The following is a 22,161-nucleotide window of genomic DNA, read 5'->3' on the forward strand; positions in this document are numbered from 1 at the left end:
GTCTATTTATTGATGAGAAAATGATGTCAAGTTTATTCACTCAACTAACCGCAAAGTTCCTGAATTGTTGAGTGTTTTGTATGAATATGATAAAGATAAAATATTTCAAGAAATTCAGCTGTAGGGGTCGATAGTATAACTTCATTCCGGAAAAGGTCTCTTGCCCAAAATAGTTTGTTATAGATTGTTATAGATGTAATATCTATAAATTACAAACAAACCATAAAGTGTACACGATCCAATCGATTTTTTGTGGTTTATTATGAACTAACAAATGAGCCATTAGGCTGTAAGACATACCTTTTCCGTTTTACATGTTTACAACGGTGCTATCTAACGCGAATGAAGTGAGGAGATGTCGCCGAAAACTTCGCGCCTTCACTCGAAGCTGCGCTGCTGGAAGAGGGCGAACTTAACGAAGCTCTTCTTAAGGACTGTTGAAACATAATTAAAAACAATTATCAACAGCGTTGCTGAGAACATTCTTGTTCACGTGGAAGGGAGACGTCGGGATAAGTGATTCCATGATGAATGTCAGCAGGTGTTGAACCAGAAGCACCCTACGCGGATGCGGATGTTGTGTCAAGCAACCCATCAGTACAGTATTGTTCTTAAGAACTTAACTTCACTTAACATATTGAGCTCCGAATCGATCCTTTGGCACTAACACTGAACTTTCCGGGAACCCGTGGACTGACAATGAACTTTTTTAGGAGACTGTGGGTCACTGGGACCGATAGTTGTTACAAAGTTAGAAAATAAGTAACATATGGATTGTTCTCCGATGTGTTACAAAGTGTGACTCATTTTAGTAGTGTATCTGATTATCCAAAAATGATCTTCGGAAGCTGGGACTGATTCTGATATTGTACAAAAGGCCCACTTCATGCACTTTCTCGCTTCCTTGATGCGGGTTGAGTGGAAGCACAAAAATAATTGTGCGGGGCTCAACGGCTTTTATTTGCTGGTGAGAGATCAGGAATCGGTTCAGCTGTTCAAAATATCGAATTTCCAAGAACGCACAATAATATGAAAACGAGATGAGGCAAATAATAAACTCTTTAGCATAGTTTTAATGTATATTGTAATAAATACACTAAAGCTAAACCTACAATTATCACTTGTATTCGCTGTCCATAACCAATATACACTTTTCACACCTCACATTTGTACGATCCATCTAGGATGGAGATTTGATGTAAAGTCCCACAACCGGCGTGATCTTTCACATAACTAGGAAAGTCATTCTCCAACACTAGTAATCGATTAATCTTGAAATCAGCAAACACATGGGTAGCGTACAAACCGCCATTACTCTTGTACACTAATTTGAAATTTGACTTCTTATAGCAGTGATTCGTGTTCCAATAGTATACGTCAGAATCGCCTTCTTCGCGGAAAAATACTCCAGTCCCAGCGTCCGTTCCGATGAAAATAGGTATATTAGGTTTTTCGCCAACATCTAGCGTAGAATGGAATGTAGTAAATGAAATTACTGGATGCAAAAATTGTTGTATCTTACCGATTATGCTACCTCCATGACCTTTACGAAGATGCTCTGTACTAATAGCAAATAATCTTCGTCCACTGAGATAACTGAAATAAAGTTTCGTTCCCTCTTTATGGAACGACAGAAAAATATACAAAACGTCTCGAGATCCCTGATACACGGCTTTGGGAAGTACAACTCTGTATCCACGGCCACCATATACGTCGTATACGATTATCGCATTATTTCCCGCGTCGCTTATGTACACATAGCAACGACCACCCTTTAAACACTCGATTTGTAGGTACTGAAGTCTTGATTTGTCTGTTACAAAACGGCCCAAATTGATCATCTTCAATTTTTTACCATCTTTTCCTCCATATACCACGATTTTCGGTGGACACTGTTGAATGGGACTTTTGAGTGCCTGAATAATTCCACTGTCCAGAACCCACACAAACTCGCCAACACTGAAAATATCTATGACCGACTGGAGCGCGTTGCAGTTGCCTTCTTCTTGTTCAGCCCAGCACGGAAAAGGTTCAAATTTCACATCACATCCCTTCTTGGTAGCGTAGATTTGACTCAGTGTTATCGGAATACTGTTCTTATACCGCGGGAAGGCGCACAGCGTTTTCCCCTCGACTCGCTGACAGCGAATGGCAATCAAATCCCGTGGGGTATACTTTCCAGCTGCTACCACTAGCCGTTTCGTCGTCGGACATGGCCAATCGATGCGTCCACCCTCCCATGTGTAAATGGCATTCGAATTGTTCGAATAAGCAACGGCTTCCGTTGTGAGTGCGGCCACAGCCAACAGCACTAAAAAACCACTTTGCATCTGCAAGCAATGGATTGGTGAGATAGTTGGGAAAAAATATGTATGTTCGTACTTCTCAAATACTACATGGATCCGGTTGGTAGAGTATCAGATACCTAACTAATTTTGAATTTGTGGTTATCTAGGCCTTTTATAAGCTTTGGATAGAACTATATTAAACTTGGCACAAGTCAATGGAAGCGTCACAGTGCCTTGTTTTGTGTTTTGGGTATATTTCAATGCCGAAACATGTACAGAATGAATGCGATTGTGAGTTTGTTTTCGAGAGCAAGTCGGAAACGTCATGGCATTCGCTCCATGTGGCGGAAATGTTTTCACAACAGTTTGTGGATCAAAACGTTCTGATTAAAAGCATCAAAGCTCAAAGCACGTGCATGTGCGTCTTTTACAACAAACTTAGTAGATGAATTAGATTTTGAGTAAAATTTATTACATTAATATTTATTCCATTTATCTACTATTGATCCACTATTGAGATCCACTATATTTGGTTATTTGAAACAATTACAGTACTATACCAATGTCTTGCAATATCCCTTTCCAGATACAGATCTATTGTCACAGGGGATTACGTAACAATTTATTTTCATTTAATTCTATATTCAATTTATTTATTCAATGAATAATTTGAGATTTTTTCTAATAAATTCATAATATTACAGCAACTTTGTTATTATGAGGAAATGATCATATTTCAAAAGTCCTCAAAGATGCAAATTCATTGTTAAGGTCATTTTCTCGTATTTTCTTCAACTCTGCATTCATTAAGAACAAAAAACAATGTTTGGACATAGGGTCTAAATATTTATCTTAACAATTCAACAATAAACATCCAAACATGATGAAAACAAGCGTGTGCAGTAAGCTTATAAATCTAACGCAATCCATATATGAATGCCCAGTCTTGATGATTTACTTTTACTTGTGTAGTGACAAATAAGCCTAGCGCCGCATGGTGATTTGTACGCAATGTGGTTACGAATATTAACGTGGAGCCTAGCAATGTGGTACTGTGGAGCTGAAATAAAACCATGCGATTATGCGGACAAAATCTACCGAATAAACGGAAACTCCATTGACTTTCCATGTGATGCAACAAAGAACATATTTGTTACAACGGAGAGGTACAAGCCTTGCAATATCATACCACTGCGATTTCAAATCGATCACCAAAGTGATCGTGCTTTGATAGTGTTACCGCGTTTGCGCAGCGGTATTCCGATTACATTTGGGGTATTCGATTTGAAGAAACCCAATTGCTATACGCATATCAAGCCGTATCCTTGTTGGCAGTACCAGGAGGAAGGGAACTGCAATTCTTTCCAATCTGTGGTCGATGCCTATATCGACATAAAGGTAATAAAAACAAGGATTTCTCTGAAAATATTGTATGTATAATTTGCGCATTCACAACAGAACAACCTCTGGGTGTTGGACAACGGAATAACCAACTATTTACAGCAGCCAATTAAGCGATGTTCGCCGAAAGTGGTAGCATTTTCCCTTGAAAAGGACAAAACTATCAAAATTGTGGACTTGAGTGACATTGTAAAGCCAACTTCAAGATTACAGCATATCGTTACCGATTATTCACCTAGCGGAAATCCTTATGTGTACATCGCAGACGCTGAGGGTGCAATTATTGTGCTAGACATTCAAAACAGTAAAAGTTATCGAGTCGTTCTACCACGTGCTATTGCAGCCGGATGTGGCGAGTCGGATGTACTTTATCTGTTGCTGGTGCGAAGGTCGATGAACCAAAACACAGTAATCTTCTCCTATCTTTGTGGTCAAAAAGTGTACTCGATCAAATCGGAATATTTACGAACTGGTCGCGGAACTAGTGCCATTGTTGAGCTTGGTAATAAAAATAAACACTCCGTTCTACTTGGGACGGATGGTGGGAAAAATGTCGTCTTACGATACAGAAGCGAAAGTGAACTATATCTATGGGATACCGACCAGCCATACAGAGAATGTAACTTTGAACAAGTGCAGAATTCGGACGAATGTCGGCTTAGTACACACGTGAGTATTGTTATCAATTTTACATTCACATCAATCGAAATATAATCTGCAAAATTCGAAACCAACAATTCATTGCAAGAATAATGAATTTGTAATTCATTATTTTTAATTAATGACAATTGCAAATCACTTGGTGTTGGTGTTTCTATTCTTATTCATGTTCAATTTAACTGATTCTCTCATTTTACAGGTCGCGCCTGGCGGTCATGATGGACTACTATATTCATTGTCTTCAAACATAGCCGACTATCTTAACGATACGTGTGGAGCTGGTGGAGCATCCGCTAGATTGAAATTCATCAGTAAAGAGTGTGACGATGATTGCTTCTGAACAGAATTAAAACAAGTTTTAATAGAATAAAACAAATTAATGTTACGAATTATTTCGATGGCCAAGGAAAAGGTGACTTTTTCGAAAAATATAATCGAACGAAGGGTAAACTGTTTATTCATGGATACTGTTGAAAAAGTATACCATTCAAATATTATTTACAACAAGGCAGCATTTATCACAACTTATTTCATTTATTTATTGGTTTGTTCTAGATAATTTCGTTAGAAACAAATTGCGTGTTCTTAGTTGACTTAGTTAGACTTAGTTGACGATATCACGATCAAACATAGAAATCAGATGAGACGATAATTCAGATACTTTTTACTGAGTTGTAGTGTTCTATGAATGTGAGTTTATAGTTCAGGACAACGCCTAGATCTCTAACTATTCCACATTTTTCTACATTTGATTGATTTTTTTACATTCAGTTTTAGATTTATCACACCAAGTATCGAATACATGTATTTCGGTTTGGAATGTTTCGATGTCTCTTTCATTTCTAATTTCTGCGAAAATGACAACTTGGAGGCATACACAATTACATTGATACGATTAAGAATGAAGGTGATGTCATTACTGTATCAAATGAAAAGAAGGGAACCAAGACGGGACTCCCAAAGTGGTTTTTACTGGATTTGGAATTTGTTCACGGTTTGTTTGATGTGAATTGAGCCAGTTTGAGAGTCCTTGTTCCATTTCAATGTTCTGTAATTTTTCTGCATTACTCGAGAATTGCCATACAAATGAAACACAAATTTCTGCACTTCTCGAGAATTAATCAAGCAAATGAAACCAAATTTGGCATGTGGAGGTTTTAGGGTGCAATAAATATGGAGGCACCTAGGCATATGGAGGTTTCAAGGTGCAATAAATGTTTCTATCTCCACCCCCTAATTTTTATTTCTAAAGAAAAAAAAAAGCCGCAGGATACATCTAAAAGTGAAGAATTTATGTTTCAAACGAATTGAAAGCGAGTGATGAGACAACGATTTTGCATGTCCGAAATGTTAATTGAACGGCGCAAAAGAATTTTTTTTTTTCTTTCACCTTAAGGTGAAGGTGGAAGCTAGCCATTGTAGTAGTATAGGTAAAACCACGTGTAAAAATGGGGTAATAGTGTTTGTGAGAGAAGAGCAAAGCACATGTAAATAGATCAATTCACTTATCAGACTGTGTGGCGCTTCATTGACACGAGTCTTTGAATACATTTGAAAAAAAAACAATTCAATACTGAAGTTAAATGTATGAACGATATGTTCCGATGAACCAAGCCAATTGCAAACATAAATATATAGAAGGGGTATTTCTGCATATGAAGTAAAATTCTGATTATACGCGAGCGTAACATGAACAAATTTATGACACATGCGAATTGGGGCTCTTTTGATATTAACAAGTTCTACCGCATAGTAACTCGATGCTGATAATTCCTCAATATTTTCCTTCGTTGGTCGTATTGTTTTCACATATTCACGTTGGAGATCCTTAACCCTTCTCTTCGTTGGCTGAGACATTTTGATTGAATGTAATACTTTTCCGTTTATTGTTTTTGAAAGCATAGGCAGCCGTGGCAGTGTTCCGAGCTCTGCAATACAATTTTCTTACCCAATGTTAAAGTTGCTAAAACTTACATTATAGACCCAATCAACGTAAAAATAATGATTGTATTGATATCAACACTATTTTATTCTATTGATTTTCATGACATGAAAGGCTATGACTCAGGAATAACATTTTATTGAGTGGTTTTGATAGCTGTTTCGATAATGTTGTCTGGCATCAGTGTCGAAAAAATAACGATGCTTTCACCAATACAAACAAAACCATTGCCGAAGATTGAAAAATGAAAATTTAACTTTCAGAGCACTTGCTCGAGTTTTCCGACGTTTTTCACTATACAGTGCGACAGCAGATGAAAATTTAATATCTTGTGAGTAATCGATTAGATTTTGGTTGATATTACTTCATGGGAAGTGTGCGAAAACTATAATTTTCTTCACATAGTTTCGCGCAGTTATTGATTTTCGGGCGAGGGGTGAGGGACGGATATGAAAGAAATGAGCGCCATTGTGGCAGCCATTTGTGGCTAGCTTCCACCTTCACCTTAAAGCGAGCTTTTTGATTGGAAAACGACTGGGCTAAGCGTAGCATCGATACTTCGCGTACCTGCAGGCATAAAAAAGATCCCTCTCGTGTTCCTTAGCTTCTTGTCCAGTCCCTTCTTCCGCAGTACCGACTGGGGTAAGAGTAACCAAGATCGGGTAACCAACCTCGGTGCGATCTTGATCGTATGCTGACAGGGAAGGGGGACTATCCGAGCGTCTGTTCACCATAGTGGTGCGGCTCAAAACAGCGTCTGTTCATCATATCTGGGGCAGCTGATAACTGTCCTCGAGCCAGCGTGGGACAGACCTGTGCACGATGGTCTTCCGGCGAGACAGAGGGTTGGTGCAGGCCCTGCAAGCCATCCGTAGAAATGAAACGCATAGAAAAACTCACTTAGAAACTCGAGAAAGGACAATCGGACTAGATCCGCGAACCAACGAAAACAGCCTAGGACTTATGGATTTCGCAGCCTCCAAGAGCATGGCCATACGTAGCACCTTCTTCCAGCACAGCCTCCAACATCACTACTAAAGATGGACAAACCTTTCATGAACTGATCAAAAGAACTAGTTCAACAAAAAGAGTGAACGAACTGCCGTTCTTTTTTGCTGGGCAACAGTTCATATGAACTGTATACCCAGTTCAGAACGAACTGTGTACAGTGAACGATGAACTGATAATACAGTTCAGAACGAACTGACCGCTGACTGAACTGTGTATACAGTTCAGAACGAATTGCGTATGCAGTTCAGACTGAACTGTATATACAGTTCAGAACGAACTGTGTGCGATGACCGCCGAATGAACCGTGTATGCAGTTCAGAACGAACTGACCGCTGGCTTAACTGTGCATGCAGTTCAGAACGAACTGTGTACGGTAAGCGGTACATAAGAGGAAAGAAAACGAACGAGTGATAGATGAATGGTGCTGCAAGGTAAATAGTTCTTAAAATAACAAATGGAAACAAACAATAGCCCCATGAAATAACAAAAATAATATGTCGGTATTGTCGCTTTCATAAATAAAGGCAAAATTTCAGGATACGATGGTTTTAAATTAAATAAAATTTTAATTTCATATTTTGGAGTTCACGGTAAATATTTCAGCAAGTTGATATGCAAATCTACCTCACTTAGAAAATATAGTTGAAAGCGGAAAGATTCAAACAGTCTTGTTTTATATTATATCATATTGTGCTCGATAATTTTGAGATGGACGTTCGCGGTTTGGGTACAGTTTTGCTATAGCATTTATTGCAATACATCGTGAGCAAAGCAGCACAATGCTAGTTTATGCTGAAAATAATGAATAACGACTCAAACAAAATCAAAGTTTGATTTTCTATTGTGCTAACTTATTTCTAACCAATATCGGACGAATAATGATAAAAACGGCATTTTATGAATGAACAGTCTTACATAACATCCCACACTTTTTATACTTGCATATCCCTCCACTGTACAAAAGAGTGAGTGAACTGCTCAAAAGAACTAGTTCACATAAGTGGACGGTTGGTCACTGAACGGTTCATTAAAGTGAATCGTTTTGCCCACCTCTAATCACTACACCTGGAGATCACCTCAGCAAAAATAAACACAAATTGACCACGTTTTGATCGATCGTTGCTGCAACATACTCGCAGCGTCTTAGAGCTGCGTTACCGACGGTAGACAAACTGAATGGTGCTGTCCTGGATGAATGCTGGAACACTTTGAAAGCAGCAATTAGCAGCACAGCAGAGACCGCCATCGGGTATGCACCCTTGCACCCTTGGCGAAAGTGTTTGGTTGCACCCTCTTTAATATCGGTATATGAAGTATACTGAAAGGTGAAGTATTTGTTAATGTAGGGGTGTTTCTGCACCTGTAAAATCGTGTACACCCCGCACCCCATAATCGACGTCACTGGTGAGGAGATGGAGCCACTTTATCGTTTTCGACAATCGCGGAAATTCTTCAAGAAACTGAGGCTATATTTCGCGGGTCGAAAGGTGCAGAAACAAGAAAGGATACATCTTGACGAACGCGTGATGATCGAAGGGTGGAGACAGCACTCCGATGAACACCTGAACAGGGCGCACAAAGGAGACCAAGACCATATACCACTTCCTACGATGGATGAAGATGGCCAATAACCAGTTGAAGATGAAGGAGACCAATGACCAGTTGAAGAACCACAAAGCAGTTGGTAAGGTGGCCTCGCAACCGAGCTTTTAGAGTGTCATATTACCGTCAATGGAGAGCGCTATCGCGGCATACTGGAAGACTATTTTTGACCAGAATTGGAAGATATTACCAGCAATGATATGTGATTTCGATAAGACGGTGCCACTTGCCACACAGCGCACGTCACAATGGATTTATGATTGCCTCCCGACCGCATCGATTCGCACCTGCTGTCCAGGAGTTGGAAAAATGTAGCTAGGGACCGGGTTCATTGGCGAACAATGTTGTGAATAAAATCCAATCTGTTCATGAGGTGTAGCATCACTGTAAATAAATGAAGGGGGTTCTGATTATATGACTAGACACGAGTCGATAATATTTTGACCATCCGGGCTTATTCTGGTTTCCACCACACTCTTTTGTCAGGGTAAAAAGAGCGATTCGCGATGACGGCGGTACGGTGTCGACATCTGGATATGACATTAGTTTGTATGAGTCAAACTATTCTCTATCAGTTTAGCCGGCCCGAAGGCAGTTTTAAATTGCTAAAATTTGTATGAATATTTTGACGTAGGACTACGTCTTTCATTTCTATACCGGGGTGTAAAATCAAAGTTTCGAAAACGAAACCGTTACGCCGGAGACCGAGATTTTGAGCGGTAATAGCTCCTAAACAACTGAACGAAATTGTATGATAAACACTTCATTCGAAAGATAACATGTCTACGCGTTTTATACTTGTTACTTTTTGATCCAAAAACTTGTTTCAATAGTCTTAAATTTGCTTTCAAAATAGGCTATTGAAATCACCAATCGGTATATAAGCGAGCGCCGCTCGGAAATCCACTCAGTTCTAATTGAACAGCGATTGGAGCATGTTGTCGCTGTTGTGGTGAAGCTCTTCGTTTATCATGAAAGAGCGGATGAACGGTGTCACCAAGAGCCTGTTTGTGCACCCTAGGCCAGAAGGGAATCCATCAGGAGGAGAGTGATGCCACAAACGGTTCCCCGGGAAGACATCGCTACACACACATACACGCGCGGAATTCTTTCCGTTTGGATGCCATTCAGCATCGAGAAAGTTCCGGAAAGATCTAATCATTTCTGGAAAATAATCTGCCAGTTCCTCTGAGAATTTAAAAATACATTCATGTGAAAGAGTTTATTTGAATGTTTTCTATCCATGTAACACTGTGACCAAATACATTTGGTTTTGTGATTTTTCAATCAATCGCAATTAACAGGATAGCTTCTGAAGATTATTCTTCCCCATCAGTAGGATATTTCCGTATCCAATATTGTATGCGCAGGCAATCGATTATTGCTCAGTCGCCGAAAGTTTCGAGCTCAGAGAGTTCATTCCCCTCTAGTTTGCCTTCCAAATTGCCATCGTAAACCACACCTTCTCTCGATTCAATCACGCACAAAAAGCATACTTAAGCGATATTCTGGAGGTGAGACACATTCGGCCTGATTTTGCGAGGCGTGTGAGGTGAGATGACAATTGTCACTTATGTCACGCGATTCCACCAGGCGTTTGCTGTGAGAAATCTCACTTGAATGAACTCTCACCTTATTCCCGCTTTGAAATATACGTGACGATTGTCACATGAACTAGGATTTCTAGGTGACAATCGTCAACATGTCTTGAGGTGTCGACAGCGCATAAAAACAAATGAATAATGGAAGAGGAATAATAAGTGTCTTTTTGTGTCGTATAGAATCGATAGTAATGGTATTGTATGTATCAATATATTCAATTTATCTTCAATTTTTACAGTGCGAAAGACAAATTGATTTTTTTGTGAAAGAAGTAGTGAATCTGTTATCCCTCAACTGGACAAATAAGCACACCGGAATTAATTCCATTTCATGAAATCTATTTATTTTCTCTAAAATATATCTATCACATGGATCGTGTGTTTCATCTATCTAGCAGCGAGTCATCGTCACCGAACTGCATATCCATTTCAGAAGCCGTGGTATATGCCGGAGCCGGGGCCAGAGCAACAATTTAACACTGAGAGCGCAGAGAGCAGCAGCAACTACGACCAAAACAAACAAAAATGCTAAACTTTACAGGATGCAATCAACCGCTTTACTAAATCTAAATCAAATGCCTGCAAATTCGGCAGAATGTCCTGATACACAACGAAGTTTTTATGCTAACAACAGGCCAAGTTAAATCAGATCTATAGATACGGTACTGACTGCAGCAAAACAAATGTCTGACCTCTCTGAGCGAAACAAATGATATTCTAGGATGCCAGATGTTATTTTCTCAAATATATGCGATAAAAATCAGAAATATTTGTAAATATGTGCTAATGTCTGACATACTGGGCAGCTTTGTTTATCATATGGAATCAATAATGTTTTGTCACTATTTTAAACAGCCTGCAGCAGGAATAAAAGGTTGTGACAAAAGTTAAATGTCTGCAAATTCGTGAACATATGTGCGAATGTGGCATCTCTGATCAGATTTGGCAACCAGCAGAATGAACGCCTTGTCACTTGCTGTTCATCCTCTCACATACATAAAATGAACCTCTCACGGCATCCGATACGACTGTAGGAATAGAGTGAGGAAAACTGCGTGATGGTGATGTGACAATTGTCATCTCACCTCACACGCCGCGTAGAATCAGGCCGATTCATTTTTCGTGAGGACATCGACAAGACAACATCGTTGCCTAACGTGCTGGAGGAGGTGGACGGCGAAGGATCGACACATACACGCGCAGAATTCTTTCCGTTTGGATGCCATTCAGCATCGAGAAAGTTCCGGAAAGATCTAATCATTGCTGGAAAATAATCTGCCAGTTCCTCTGGGAATTTAAAAATACATTCATGTGAAAGAGTGTATTTGAATGTTTTCTATCCATGTAACACTGTGACCAAATATTTTTCAATCAAGTACTATTAACAGGTGGTTATCGAGTTAGTATTAACCACTGGTGGGCTTCCAGTATCGAGGAAAATGTGGAAATATCTAATCGTTACTGAAAATAATCTGCCAGTTCCTCTGGGAATTTAAAAATACATTCATGTGAAAGAGTTTATTTTAATGTTTTCTATCCATGTAACACTGTGACCAAATATGTTTCAATCAAGTGCTATTAACAGGTGGTTATCGAGTTAGTATTAACCACTGGTGGGCTTCCAGTATCTAGGAAAATGTGGAAATATCTAATCGTTGCTGGAAAATAATCTGCCAGTTCCCCTTGGAATTGAAAATTACATTCAAGCGAAAGAGTTTATTTTAATGTTTTCTATCCATAAAATATCCATATAATACATTTGGGTTTGTGATTTGTCAATCAAGTACAGTTAGCAGGTTAGCTTCTGAAGATTATTCTACAGAACAAGGTTTTTCGTATCCTATATTGGATGCATAAAACCTTGTGCCTCCAACGTAACGCTCTCGTTTTCGAAGTCCCCCAAATATTTCATTTATTCATTCATTCAGAATGGATTTAGATTCAACTTCAAACAAGTGATCTCTAAATCAACGATAGTCCTACGTCACCCTTGCGGTTATACCATAGATATAACCCACTTCCTGTTTTTTCTCGGCGTTACTTAATTACTTGAAGTACGTTGCTCTGATTCTAATTTAAACAATTTTCTATGAATTTTTCAGATTTTTTTTACCAAAATTTACCGTTATAATATAAACTTATCTTTAGATATAATTTTTGTTTTGACCACTTGCAGGCAAAAGTGATTTTCATTTACATAGGTACCAATTTGAAGTTGGAAAAATAATTTTCATTCATAATTTTTATTCCAAAGTGTGTTCATTCCTTCTGCAAAATCATGTTGTCATGCATGCTCCCCAAATTCGTAAGCTCAATGCCGTTAACGCGAATAACTTGTGTATTGTTTTTACTTGTATTTTGAGAAGTGGAATTAAAATACGCAAAATTGAGTAAGTGCAAATGTTTTTTTTATTCTTGTATTTTAGTAAATAATATTTTTGTCGTATTTTAGGCATCAGAAAACAAACAGACAACAATTCGCTCACCTTCTGGCCATCATGGAACAGAATCCCGGTGTGGCCAGAGGTTGTAAATTTATCTCCAGGGAATCAGTAAATGCTTTATGGAAGACCATAAAGGATTCCCTGGATAGTTTGGGTCCTCCCACAAGCACCGTTGCTGCATGGCAAAAAGTGAGTTTGTTTTTTGGACTACCAATTGATAATAAATGTTCTGTTTTCAACTTTCAGGTTTGGACCGACAAAAAATTGCAAATTAAAAAAAAAATGCAGCACAACAAAAAAGAGATAACGGCCACTGGAGGTGGTCCTAATACCCTCCATACATTCAATGATGTAGAGGAAAGCATGATCCGTCTTCTTTCTTTAGAAAGAACGGTAAATAATGACGGTATAGTATTGATTTATCTTTAAATATATTATGATATTTTACATACCCTCATTCAACATTTTAGGACACATTTTTGGACTCGGTGAACCTTCTACATCCGTGATCGTCGAAGAGACACATTCTGACCAGGTTCCAATAACAGAACCTAGCATAACGATCGATGAATCGTTTCCAGCTGATGGAGCCATCGAAACCGGGACTGGAAGAAGTTGTTAGAATGGCAACCCTGGCAACCTAACTGCCACACCTTTACATTATCTTCGTTAAAGGCCCATTTATACGTTGCTAGTAGCTGACTTGACAATGAGCAGCTACTGACCCGGTGGACTCGCTTGACAATTGGTTGACTCGCCTTGTCCGTTCACACAGTGTGAGCTGCTGGCGAGAAACTAGATACTACGGCACGGGTTTACCAGGGATGCCAGGCGACTTTTCAAATGTCCATCAAATAGTCAGAAACAGCAATCAGGTCCGAATTTGTCAAATGATTGGTCCAAAATCGACTTCTTTATTGGCAGTTTTCATCTTAGGTTTTCAGTTGAATGTATCATCACACAATTTTATAGCAAAACAAACGCTGATCGTGTTTAAAAATACATACTTTGTGCTGAATTTCTTTGAACTGAAGGTACTATCCGAAAAAGCAGAAAGAGAAAAGGATTCGGGCCAGGAATTAGATGCAAAGAAAAGGAGCAACAAATACAATATTGAAGGAACTCTACGATGAGGATCCCCGTGATTACAGAGCAGTGTTGATAATAACACCTGAACAAGTGAAAAAACTGTTGGATTTAATTGCTCCACGAATACAACGCCAAGATACAGTCATGAGGGATGCTGTACCTGCAAGAGTTAAATTAGAAATGACATTGATGTGCCTTTGTTTTGGAATATCGTTGGGATTGTTGTCGATATTTTTTAGAATCTCGAAAACATCCATAGCTCAGATAATTCCGAAAGGATGTGATGTTATAAATGGTAGTCTAAAAGATTTTTTTTTTAATTTTATTTATTTTGTGAAATGAAAATGATAGTCGATTTGCAGGTGCAATAAATACGCTTCAAAAATTTTAATAATGAATGAAAATGTACTTTTTTAAATCGAATATGTATTCTGTTTCTTAGAACAATACTTTTTTTTGTAAGTTGTGATCTGATAATGATTCTATATTAGAGATTCTCAAGAAAACTATCTCAAAAAGAAAGCGTGCCCCGCCAGCGTGCAAAACGAAATAACAATTATTTCGTTTAGAAACTATGAGGGTTTTATTTGTTTTTCCAATAATTTTCAAGTCTATAAATATCTTCACATATTTTCAAATATCTTAAAAATAGAGACATTTCATTACATTTGGCATCACTGATTCGAACGCTAAATTCTGTTTTTGACGTTGTGAAGCATGCAAGTGCGAGTAAATTCAAAAAACTTTGAAGTAGCTCGCACGCCGGATCACACATGACAATAACTGGCATGATGTGTTCACACGGTGTGAGTAGCTGCACTGCAGTAACTGACTAGACCGACTCGTATGCTTACTCGCACCGTCTGAACCCGGCTTAAAGGCCCATTTATACGTTGCTAGTAGCTGACTTCACAATGAGCAGCTACTGACCCGGTGAACTCGCTTGACAAATGGTTGACTCGCCTTGTCCGTTCACACAATGTGAGCTGCTGACAAGAAACCAGATACCACGACACGGGTTTACCAGAGATGCCAGGCGATTTTTCAAATGTCCATCAAATAGTCAGAAACAGCAATCAGGTCCGAATTTGTCAGATGATTGATCCGAAATCGGCTTCTTTATTGGCAGTTTTCATCTTAGGTTTTCAGTTGAATTTATCATTACACAATTTTATAGCGAAACACACGCTGGCCGTGTTTAAAAATACTTTGTGCTGAATTTATTTTATACTGAAGGTACTATCCGAAAAAAGCAGAAAGAAAAAAGGATTCGGGCCAGAAATTGGATGCAAAGAAAAGAAGCAACAAATACAATATTGAAGTAACTCTACAATGATGATCTCCGAGAGTACAGAGCAGTGTTGAGAATAACACCTGAAAAAGTGAGAAAACTGTTGGATTTAATTGCTCCACAAATATAACGCCAAGATACACTCATGAAGGATGCTAAACCTACAAGAGTGAAACTAGAAATGATGTGCCTTTCTTCTGGAATATCGTTCAGATTATTGTCGAAATTTTTTAAAATCTCGAAAGCATCCATAGCTAAAATAATTCCGAAAGTATGTGGTGCTCCAAATGGCAGTCTAAAAGATTTTTCAAAATTTGATTTATTTCGCCTTGACAGCAGCTTCGTATACCAATTTGTGAAATAAAAATGTTAGTAGATTTGCAGGAGCAATTAATACGCCTCAAAAACTAAAATAATGAATGAAAATCTACTTTTTCTAAATCGAATATGTATTCTGTTTCTTAGAACAATACTTTTTTGCAAGTTTTGAGTGAATTTTGAATTAAAATCGTGCCCGATAATGATTTTATATTTAGATCCCCAAGAAAACTATTTTTAAAAAACGTGCCCCGTCAGCGTGCAAAACTAAATAATAACGATTCCGTTTAGAAACTATGAGGGTTTAATTTGTTCTTCCAATAATTTTCAAGTCTATAAATATCTTCGCATATTTTCAAATATCTTAAAAATAGAGAAATGTAAAGACAATGTCAAGATTTGGCATCCCTGATTCGAGCGCTAAAATCTGTTTTTGACGTTTTGAGGGATGCGAGTGCGAGTAAATTCAAAAAACTTTGAAGTAGCTCGCACACCGAATCACACATGACACTAGCTGGCATGATGTGTTCACACGGTGTGAGTAGCTGCACTGCAGTAACTGACTAGACCGACTCGTATGTTTACTCGCACCGTCTGAACCCGGCTTAAGGCCCATTTATACGTTGCTAGTAGCTGACTTGTCAATGAGCAGCTACTGACCCGGTGAACTCGCTTGACAATTGGTTTATTCGCCTTGTCCGTTCACACAGTGTGAGCTGTTGGCGAGAAACTAGATATGACGGCACGGGTTTACCAGGGATGCCAGGCGATTTTTCAAAAGTCCATCAAATAGTCAGAAACAGCAATCAGGTCCGAATTTGTCAGATGATTGATCCGAAATCTATTTCTCTATTGGCAGTTTTCTTCTTAGGTTTTCAGTTGAATGTATCATTACACAATTTTATAGCGAAACAGAAGCTGATCGTGATTAAAAATACATACTTTGTGCTGAATTTCTTTGAACTGAAGGTACTATCCGAAAAAACAGAAAGAAAAAAGGGATTCGGGCCAGGAATTGGATGCAAAGAAAAGGAACAACAAATACAATATTGAAGGAACTCTGCGATGAGGATCCCCGAGATTACAAAGCAGTGTTGAGAATAACACCTGAACAGGTGGAAAAACTATTGGGTTTAATTGCTCCACAAATACAACGCCAAGATACACTCATGAGGGATGCTGTACCTGCAAGAGTGAAATTAGAAATGACATTGATGTGCCTTTTTTCTGGAATATCGTTCAGATTGTTATTGATATTTTTTTAGAATCTCGAAAGCATCCATAGCTAAGATAATTCCGGAGGTATGTGATGCTATAAATGGCAGTCTGAAAGATTTTTTTAAATTTTATTTATTTCGCCTTGCCAGCAGCTTCGTATACCAATTTGTGAAATGAAAATGATAGTAGATTTGCAGTTGGAATAAATATTCATCAAAAATTAAAATAATGAATGAAAATGTACTTTTTTAAATCGAGTAAGTATTCTGTTTCTTAGAACAATACTTTTTTTTGCAAGTTATGAGTGAATTTTGAATGAAAATTGTGCCTGATAATGATTCTATATTAGAGATTCTCAAGAAAACTATCTCAAAAAGAAAGCGTGCCCCGCCAGCGTGCAAAACGAAATAACAACGATTTCATTTAGAAACTATGAGGGTTTTATTTGTTTTTCCAATAATTCTCAAGTCTTTAAATATCTTCGCATATTTTAAAATATCTTAAAAATAGAGACATTTCTTTATATTTGGCATCCATGATTCGAACGCTAAATTCTGTTTTTGACGTTTTGAGGGATGCGAGTGCAAGTAAATTCAAAAAACTTTGAAGTAGCTCGCACGCCGGATTACACATGACACTAACTGGCATGATGTGTTCACACGGTGTGAGTAGCTCCACTGCAGTAACTGACTAGACCGACTCGTATGCTTACTCGCACCGTCTGAACCCGGCTTTATTGACACCATAATCCTCTAACTTGTCAAATGAAATGTCACATATATAACGGTCACTTTATATTATATTAAAAACGTGTTCAACAGATAAAGTGCTTTTCTGTTTTTACTCCTGCTTTTGCCCATCCGAAATCATTTTAAGTTATGGGCCCAGGACGTTTTGAAACGATTTACGGGTAAATAGTAAAAAGTGATTGTCGAGATGGCCGAAGAAGATTGCGTTGAAAAGTTTCACCTGCCGCTGTTCGATGGTGCTAATTTCGTGAGTTGGAAGTTTCGCATGCAGGTGCTGTTGGAAGAGCACGAGCTGATGGAGTGCGTTGAATCCGAGATCGACGATATTGCTGCATTGAAGGAGGAACCTGGCGACACGGTAGAAATCAAACAACGTAAGGAGAGAGAACGCGAAAAACGGAAGAAGAAAGAAAGGAAATACAAATCCTTGATCATCTCCCGGATTCACGATTCCCAGCTGGAGTTTGTGCAGGGAAAGCGCACACCGTTGGAGATTTGGACAGCACTGAGCAGAGTTTTCGAGCGACTCAGTATCGCCAGCCGTATGCATCTTAAGCGTAGGATGTTGGCATTGCGGTATGAGGGCGGCACGCTGCAGGAACACTTCCTGTGCTTCGATCGGCTGGTGCGTGAGTACCGTGGAACGGGAGCAGAGATGGAAGAGTTAGACGTTATTTGCCATCTTTTGCTCACGTTGGGTCCTTCGTTTGACACTGTTGTTACTGCTTTGGAGACTATGCCGGAGGCAAACCTGAACATGGAGTTCGTAAAGTGTCGTCTTTTGGACGAGGAAACGAAGCGTAAGGGAATGCATAGTGAACCGTCAGTGAAAAACGATTCAGCTGTTTTGTGGGTACGAGCTCTAAACAGCAAAAGAAAAAGAAGAAGTTCAAGTGCTTTGGGTGTGGGCAAGAGGGACATAAACTGTGAAAAATGTGGTGAAAAATATCGTGATAAGAACAAACCGAATGCACACATAGCAGAATCCGGATCGAGTGGTGTTTGTTTTGCTGCTGCGAGTTGTGATGCTGAAGAGAAGAGAAAGTTTTTCGAAGAGTGTCGTGTACAGTGGTTTATAGACTCGGGATGTTCAGATCACATTGTCAATGACAAATCGTTGTTCGAGAACTTGACCCCATTGAAGTGTCCGGTTGAGATCGCCGTCGCGAAACATGGCGAATCTATAGTAGCTAAATATTCCGGTACGGTTAAGGTTGTGTCGAACGTAAATGGAAAGGAAATAGAATGCACCATGAGAAACGTTTTGTTTGTGCCAGAATCTCGTTGTAATCTCTTCTCCGTGATCAGAGTGGACGATGCGGGAATGAGAGTGACGTATAAAAACGGACGAGTAGTGATATATCGTGGTTCAGAAGCCGTCGCGATGGGTTCTTGTTGTGGAAAGTTGTACCGTCTCGATCTTTACACGAAAAAGCGCAGCGCGAGTGGTTCTATGATGACATGTGGATGGATTCCGAAAAATCTAGAGCTATGGCATCGTCGTTTTGGCCATTTGAACGCGAGAAGTCTCGAGAAATTGATTTCGGGAAATATGGTCACGGGACTCGAGCTGACCAGTGTAGAGTAAATACATGTCCCTTGTCCCGTCATGCCGAGAGAATCGATTAAGCGATCGAGAGAGAGCGAGCAATCAAGCACGAGCGAACGAGAAAGCAGAGTAAGGTACACGGCACGAGAGCGGTCGGTGAACCTTGGTAAGAGATGGTTCTAATGAAGTAGAGCTAATAAATGGAAATCATAATGTTATTGAAGTGTTCTGGATTTAAGAAATAAATTCCTACGCCCGAGCAGACTCTACAACCAGTAAGAAGACGGACAAAAGTGTTATGTGTAAGCCATGCGTCGTAGGTAAACAAACCCGAAAGCCGTTTCCGGTGCGTAGTGAAAGACGTTCGTCGCGTGTACTGGAGCTGATCCATTCAGACGTGTGTGGTCCGGTCTCACCTGATGGTGTTGGATGTGTACATTATTCTGTGACCTTCATCGACGATTGGAGCCATTTTACGATGACGTTTCTGATGGAGTGCAAAATCGAGGTGTTCGGTCTGTTCCAACAATATGAGGCGTTGGTAACCGCGAAGTTCGGCGTAAGGGTAAGCCGATTGCGATGCGACAATGGAGGTGAGTACCGTAGTAAGCAATTCGACGATTTCTGTAAACGGAAAAGAAATGAAGTTGAGTGGACGGTCCCACATACACCCGAACAGAATGGAGTCAGCGAGCGGATGAACCGCACACTTGTGGAGCGAACGCGATCCATGCTGGATGATTCAGGAGTGGACAAACGATTTTGGGCACCAGCCATTCAGACAGCGACGTACTTGATCAACAGAAGCCCGTCTAGTGCAATTGGCGATGGGGTGACTCCCTATGAGTTGTGGGAGGGACGAAAGCCGGATGTCTCAAAGCTTCGAGCATTCGGATGTGCCGTATTCGTTCATGTTCCGAAGGAGTTACGCACGAAAATGGATCCGAAGGCTTGGGAAGGTGTTTTCGTCGGATATGCCCATAACGGCTACCGTATTTGGAACCCGATGTCGAAACAGATTGTTCATGCGCGGGATGTTGACTTTATGGAAGTGAAGGATGGTCACGGAGATGTTGAGAAGAAACAATCGTGTGATATATTCATGTTCTCACCAGCAGCTGTTAAAGAGTCTACCGGAAGTGATTCGGAGGAGGCAGCGAGTGGAGGTTTCACAGAAGAAACAGACGGAGCTGATCCAGAAGAGTTCGGAAGTTTTGATGATGGACGTGATTCGGATGAGAATGATGGCCCACGGCTGGATAATAATGAAGAATCAGGACAACCACAGCGAGAAAGACACCCTCCTTCCTGGCATCAGGAGTACGATATGGAATACGCCGCATACGCTCTGAGTGCCGTGAACTACGTGCTGGACGTTCCGAAGTCGCTGGCGGAGGCCCGGCAGCGGGATGATTGGTGCAGATGGAAACAGGCTGTCGATGAAGAAATGAACTCCTTGATGAATAACGAAACCAGGAAACTGGTGCAGTTGCCAGCAGATCGAACTCCGATAACGAGCAAATGGGTTTTCAAAGTCAAGCGTGGTATGAATGGAGATCCCGATAGGTACAAGGCTCAGTTGGTGGCTAGAGGCTTCACCCAGAGATATGGTTTCGATTATTGCGAAACGTATTCACCAGTAGCCAAGCTTGATACTCTGAGGACGGTGTTGGCTCTGGCAAACAAGGAGAAGATGACGATCCACCAAATGGATGTCAAGACGGCATTCCTTAACGGCCAACTCAAAGAGGAAATATTTATGGTGCAGCCTGAAGGTTTCGACAACGGAAAGGATCAGGTCTGTCGCTTGCAGAAATCAATTTACGGGTTGAAGCAGGCTTCGAAAACGTGGAATGATCGTTTCCATGGGTTCGTAGAAGGTTGTATGGGTTTCAAGAGGAGCTCCAATGGCCAATGCCTCTACATTCGGATAATAGGTAGCAAGAAAGTGATACTCGTGCTTTACGTGGATGACGTCATTGTAGCTGGAACTTCGCTAAAAGCAGTTGAAGTAGTGAAACGTTGCCTTGCTTCAGAATTCGAGATGACTGATGCGGGCGAGATAAAAAGCTTCTTAGGGATGCGAATCGATCGTGATATGGAAGCAGGAATTCTGCGTATCTCTCAGCGGCAGTACTTGGAAGATCTACTGCGACGTTTTGGAATGGAGGAGTGCAAACCGGCATCGACCCCCATGGAGTGCCGTTTGAAGCTGTCCAAAGGCGAGGAGGTGAAATGTACGGCGAAGCCGTATCGAGAACTTGTCGGTTGTGTAACGTATGCTTCGCTCACAACAAGGCCGGATTTGTCGGCAGCAGTGAATTTCTTTAGTCAATTTCAAAGCTGCCCCACGGATGAACACTGGACATATTTAAAACGCATTTTAAGGTACATAAAAGGGACTTTGGATATCGGGCTGATGTATCATGCTGATTTGAAAGCTCCTTTGGTTGAAGTATTCTCGGATGCGGACTGGGCCAACAATCCAGAGGACAGGCGCTCTGTCAGTAACTGCCTGTTTAAAGTTACTGGGTGTACTATCGGTTGGATGACACGAAAACAGCAAGTGGTCTCACTTTCCTCAACAGAAGCGGAGCTGAATGCATTGTGTGCTGCTGCTTGCTATGAAATATGGCTGATTCGTCTGCTTGATGATTTAGGAATTGTTGTAGAATTTCCGGTGAGTTTCTTCGAGGACAATCAGTCAACGATAAGGATTGCGGAGGACTGTAAAAATCACGGAAGGCTAAAGCACGTGGATGTAAAGTTTCACTTTCTGCGTGATCTGGTGAAGGATGGACGGATCAGTATCCGCTACATTTCGTCCATGGAACAACCGGCGGACATGATGACTAAGGGTCTTCCAGTGTCTGCGCTTCATCGTCATCGGGCCAATGTAGGTTTGGTGAGTTGCTGTGGTTGAGGGGGGCTGTTAGAAGTGCAGTCCGACGACTTTTCCGATATGAAGAAGCATGTCTCGGAATGTGCCAGATACGCT

General features: G+C 40.2%; 2 protein-coding genes across 2 annotated transcripts; one reads left to right on the plus strand and one right to left on the minus strand.

Annotated features, from left to right (window-relative positions):
• Nucleotides 1–1,107: 1,107 nt before the first annotated feature.
• Nucleotides 1,108–2,903, minus strand: LOC129771160 (uncharacterized). Its single transcript, XM_055774568.1, has 3 exons — nucleotides 2,383–2,903; nucleotides 1,523–2,330; nucleotides 1,108–1,462 (listed from the first exon to the last, which is right to left on the minus strand). Exons 2-3 carry the CDS (start codon nucleotides 2,328–2,330, stop codon nucleotides 1,155–1,157), a joined length of 1,116 nt encoding a protein of 371 aa, XP_055630543.1. The 5' UTR covers nucleotides 2,383–2,903; the 3' UTR covers nucleotides 1,108–1,154.
• Nucleotides 2,904–3,240: 337 nt separating this feature from the next.
• On the plus strand, nucleotides 3,241–4,729 carry LOC129771159 (major royal jelly protein 5-like). Its single transcript, XM_055774567.1, has 3 exons — nucleotides 3,241–3,686; nucleotides 3,747–4,358; nucleotides 4,549–4,729. The coding sequence occupies exons 1-3, from the start codon at nucleotides 3,300–3,302 to the stop codon at nucleotides 4,687–4,689; spliced, it is 1,140 nt and encodes a 379-aa protein (XP_055630542.1). The 5' UTR covers nucleotides 3,241–3,299; the 3' UTR covers nucleotides 4,690–4,729.
• The last annotated feature ends 17,432 nt before the right edge of the window (nucleotides 4,730–22,161 follow it).

This window comes from Toxorhynchites rutilus, chromosome 2 (assembly GCF_029784135.1).
Source record: "Toxorhynchites rutilus septentrionalis strain SRP chromosome 2, ASM2978413v1, whole genome shotgun sequence".
Classification (NCBI taxonomy): domain Eukaryota; kingdom Metazoa; phylum Arthropoda; class Insecta; order Diptera; family Culicidae; genus Toxorhynchites; species Toxorhynchites rutilus.